Raw genomic sequence first — 5,435 nt, 5'->3', positions numbered from 1 at the left:
CTCTAACTGTACGTTGTACAATCAAACATTCTCCCCATTTCGCCCATTTCTACCTGACATCAGTTTCTGCCATTTTGGTTTGTCTTCCAAACACACTTTGTGCTCCTACTCCCACAGATTCTGTCCAAAACCCATGCAAACCGGTACGCATTCTCTCTGGAATAATATGATAAAAATATTTTGCAAAATTTGGCTAAAGAAATGGCAAAACGAATGTCCATACTTAATGGGGCCTTGAAACAGTGCAGAGTCAAAAACACAGATATCATGAAAGCAACATCCAATCATACGTTGGAATCAAAAAAAACACTCGTATCCACTCGTGTCCAAAACCACTTGTATTTCCCCCGGAAGCTTTGTGTCCTGCCAGCAGCACCATGCATGACTGACACAGCCCTGGGTAGGCAACCTGACCTGGCGGAGATCTGCGCTCCAAAGGAGCACACGTTTCTAGTTTGTGTCTGCAAGAATTCTTCAAGGCAAGAAGTCACTATTTGGCTTCAAACAGCTGAGATTAATCTGGAGGTACCCTTGAACGAGCTAAAAATAACAGCAGGTATTTTCTTTACTGAGGCAGTTGGAGAAGATCACTTGCTGTGGACAGGATGATGAAAGTAAAGCACTCAGAAAAAAATAGCATCGACTGAGCTCCCTTCTAAAGCAAATATACTATCCAGACGCAGGTGTTTAGTCTATATGTGAGAGTCTGTGTGTGTGTGTGTGTGTGTGTGTGTGTGTGTGTGTGTGTGTGTGTGTGTGTGTGTGTGTGTGTGTGTGTGTGTGTGTGTGTGTGTGTGTGTGCGCGTGTGTGCGTGCGTGCGTGCGTGCGTGCGTGCGTGCGTGCGTGCGTGCGTGCGTGCGTGCGTGCGTGAGTGCGTGTGTGCGTGCGTATTTCTATCAGTGAGGGCGTCCTTGTGTGTATTGTCACTGCAGACAACTTGTGTAGCCTAGATGTGAGCTATTTGTTTTTGAGCGGTGTTCCTAAACTGCGTTCTCTTTCACTTTCAACGTTTGAATTTCATACAGTCTCAATACATGTACCCTGTCCCTCTTTCCATCATTGTGCTCTGATGGAAAGAGGTGCGGAAAGTCGGGGGGGGGGGGGCGGAGATACACCTAAACTAACCTTAACCCTAACCTCAGTCAAATTAACACTGGTGAATGCTAACCTGCCGACGGTGGTGAATGCTAACCTGGTGAATGTTAACCTAGTTGGACCAACGGGGGGTCGTCTACACCTTACCCAGTTGCTTTTTGGAGCTGTGTGGAGCTCCCTATACATGGCCGTGTGTGTATCCGTCCGTCTATGTATGTGGGTATGTATGTGGGTCCGTATGTAGCCTCAAGAATGTGGTAGTACCTTTTATGACCACACATGTTAAGGGAGGGGCGCTGTTTTCAACTGCAATACACACACACACACACACACACACACACACACACACACACACACACACACACACACACACACACACACACACACACACACACACAGCTCCACTTCGAACAGAGGTTCGATTTTTGATACACTCGGACTGAAAGACCTGCAAAAAACACTCTCCCTGGGATTATTACTCGAATCGTGACCCATACCTGAACAAATTGGTTCGTGTCCACAAATGGGTCCCGACCCACTGCTTGGGAACCTCTGCTCTAGACCAGTGGTTCTCAACCTTTTCAGGCCGTGACCCCCAAAATAATCATATTTTAACTGGGGACCCCCCCCCCCCCCCACCCCCACCCTGACGAGCACTATGAGTTGAGGCATTACATTTTGTATAACACAGTTCTATTGCTGCGAGGCGTTGTGAGCATGTAGATCGGATATTTTCACATTTCCAGCCTCTGATATTTGGCCAATGTTAAGTTGTCATTTTAGAGGTATTAACTCTCCCCACGCTTTGAACGTTCACGTTCGCCCCAATTCGCAAGACCTCTCCGCCAATACGGCGCTCGTTCGGTTCGTTCGTCTGATGACTGTAAGCTGATGAGGGGTCGCACGGCCGTGTACTGTAAACACATTTTCCGCGGTGATGGTGTAAAAAATCCATTATGCGTTAACATCAACGGAGAACAATTCACTTCCTTGTTGATTTCTCTGGCTCTGAGGCGCTGTGGCCAGTGACTGGTCTTCTTCTTCTTCAACACATAACAGGCAAATTCACATTCATTCTCGCATGACGCCGCCCTCTGCTGCCTGGCAGACCAAAGTGCACTATTGCACAACCCAAAAAAATAAAAATAAATAAATAAATGTCTGTCTGTCTATCTACTATAACGTCGCAAAGGTAAGCCGCTTTTTGATGGCACCAGACCCAATAAATAAATAAATAATCTGGCAGTAGGAGAGTTAAAAAGTCCTTAAATTGTCACTTTAGAAATGTGCAGATACCCTCTATACGCTTAAGCTTTATGTTGGTTTGTTTGCTGTTGAGTGGGAAAACAATGTTGCACATTAAGTTAATCATCTGGGGACCCACCCAAATTATTTGGGGACCCCCCCTGGGGGTCCCGACCCATTGCTTGGGAACCTCTGCACTAGACCATGACACCTCTAACCTCTCTGTCTCTCCCCTTCATGTCTCTGACCACCACTTTGTAACATTCTGGACCTGTCCACTCTCACACCTAAACCTCTCCAACCTCATTCTGTCATCACTCGACCCGCACGTCTCTTGTTGACCCCTCTTCTATCTTGTCATCTTTTTTTCCGTCCCCTGATTCGTTCCCCCCTCCCCCCCCCCACTCTTAACTGACTGCAACGCACTGCTTTCAATTTCATCTGGCTTTGATTTTAGCTGCCCTGTAGGGGTAAGAGGAACTCCTTACTCATGATATAATTCAATTCAGCATGTCCCTGCTCCTTACAAAAGTGTCACTGGCTGAGATAATGTCCACCGTTGTGTCTTTTTTAAATGCTCCCCGTCCATAAAGAACTCCCACCCGGCCCGGCCGTTACTACTTGCCTCATTGAAGAAGACGAGATGGAACTACTTTGTCTGGAGCTGCTCTGTGGAGTGGCCATTCTGTCGGAGGACATTATCCTTCAGCACACAACCTAGAAGACAAGAGAAAACATTCAATATTGACGTCACCATCACATGGAACTGAATGGACGCCGTCGAGGCTTATAGGCCTATCAGTGTATTTTGACTTTTGAATTCGACATGTTGGAGAAATGCAATGAAGTCAAGTATGGTTAGAGGAAATGAATGTACAATGTTGTCCACGCATAAGAGTGCATGTTCAAACATTCCTGCCCATGCACGCACGCGCACACGCACGCACGCACGCACGCACGCACGCACGCACGCACGCACGCACACACACACACACACGCACACATGCACACAGACTACATCGTCCTGGCTGTGTTGTGTCGCGTGCCACTGCAGTGTTATCCACTACAGTATCTCCCTATATTGATCTGCCTGCAAAGCCTTCTATTCTCGTCTTGTCTTTTTTCCCTTCCAAGTAATTCAATTATCAATAAAGCTCCCTGTTTTAAATAGCCACAGGCCCGCTCTGTGCCAGTAGAATAATATTTCTTATCTTCTAATTTATTGGCTGGCTGCCAGCCAGCGTCTCCCTCGCTCTCCCTCTCTCTCTCTCTCTCTCTCTACTTTGAGGGCAAGCAAAAGGGGCTAACGTTCTTAAGTGCCCCGCAACTTTATTCCGTTTTCCTTTTTTTTTAATTTATTGATGTTTCCCTTTTAGATTATTCCATTTTCATTCGGGGCAAAGCTGCGGAAGCTGTCTTGCGCTCTAATCCTTTTAGTTAATGACATGCCGGGGCCATTTGGTTACTAATATCATGTTTATGTGGGAGCCTAATTAGCACATATAGGTACAAAATGTGCTTGTGCGGAAATGCAGGGATAAGCACATGTATAGCCAACAGATGCATGTGTCTGTGTAAGTACAGTACAGTACACACGCAGATACACAAAGGCACACGCACACGCACGCACGCACAAACGCACACACACACACAAACGCACACGCACACACGCACACACACACACACACACACACACACACACACACACACACACACACCACAGAAACAGCCCTCCCAACTGGGAGACTGACTGCAGGGCAGGTTTTGGCACAGCAGTGTACCAGCTTTTATGAAATGCTTAGAGAGTGTTACGGGATCGATCGAAGCAAACAGGAACACTCACAGTACAAATACGTGGAATCTAGAGACTGCGTGTGTGCGCGTCTGTGCGTGCCCATGTGTGTGCGGACGACACTCGTCTGATTCTGCACTCATCGCAGTATTGAACATTCTTTCACACTGAAATGCTATTGTGAGCAAGAGAAGTTGATTCAATCAGCTATGTTTTGGGGGACGGAGAACGGGGGCGAAACAGAAGACGGTGAAGTCAGTGCATTAGGGAAGTCACTGCTGATGATTTATGGCCTCTCAGACTCCACGGAAAATACCCCGGGTTAGGTACTTATGAGCAACAAGGGAACTATCTGTGGAGGCATGAGAGGGACAGAGAGAGAGAGAGAGAGGGAGAGAGAGAGAGAGAGAGAGAGAGAGAGAGAGAGAGAGAAGGGGGTCTTTGAGTAAGTGAGATCGAAAAAGAGACAGAGAGTGTCTGAGACAGAGAGAGAGAGAGAGATGGATCACAAGAGAGAAGGAGGGGGAAGGGATGCTATTTGCTCGATAACTGCAGCCCTGGCACTAGGTCTCCTCTGGGACCGTTTTCAGAGAAACCGAACCAGAAGTGAATTTGATGAAGTGATCTGTGGCAGGAGCCTACCATTGGGCCAGTGGAGCCGTTGACAGGGGCCCTCGGCTCTTAGGGGCCCTTGGGGGAACTGGGCCACTTGGTCATTAACAATTTACTAAAGTTAAATGTAGAGGTTAATTAAAAATCAAATGTGTGGGGCCCTCCTCTGTTGTCTACAGGTGCTTTCTTTGCCCACAGTTGATCATCATGGCTTAAAATCTGAGCTGGGTAGTGCGAGTCGGGAGGGAGGGGGGTTATAGTAGAGGGTCGGGGGGGTGGGGCCCTAAAAGAATATTGGCCGGGGGCCCTCACTGGGGTTAATCCGTCCCTGAGCCTGACAGCCTGGCAAGGCATATCCACTGTACTGCCATACAAAGGCAGAGTGCAGTAACAACGTTTTTGGACACAACAACTTATTTGTGTCGCCCAAAGGTCAAATTGTCCTTCATGATATCGGGGGATGAACAATTAGATCAAGAACAGATATAGAATCAGTGTAATATCACTTTTATGGCTTTATCTAATTTGGCTGATCAGCTGTAACACTTTTAAACCCTTTTTTTATGAAATTCTTGTAAGTAGTTACTGCACTCTGCCTATGTAGGGCAGTATACTATGGGGGGTTAGTGGGGGTAGTGCCAATGTGCCATGTCCATTAGCTTTGGCATTTAATATTAATTAATGGCAATC

General features: G+C 47.1%; 1 protein-coding gene across 1 annotated transcript in view; it reads right to left on the bottom strand.

The window, feature by feature from the left end:
* Window positions 1-3,040, bottom strand: part of insc (INSC spindle orientation adaptor protein) — a gene marked incomplete at both ends in the record, with an annotated part of 70,428 nt that extends 67,388 nt beyond the window's left edge. The window contains one exon of the mRNA XM_080736813.1: window positions 2,967-3,040. Coding sequence (XP_080592939.1) covers window positions 2,967-3,040 — 74 coding nt within the window. The remainder of the gene's footprint in view (window positions 1-2,966) is intronic.
* Between the last annotated feature and the right edge of the window lie 2,395 nt (window positions 3,041-5,435).

This window comes from Nannobrachium achirus, assembly GCF_963921795.1.
Source record: "Nannobrachium achirus genome assembly, chromosome: 11".
In the NCBI taxonomy this organism is placed as follows: Eukaryota; Metazoa; Chordata; class Actinopteri; order Myctophiformes; family Myctophidae; genus Nannobrachium; species Nannobrachium achirus.
This window is presented reverse-complemented; position numbering and strand designations above follow the sequence as displayed.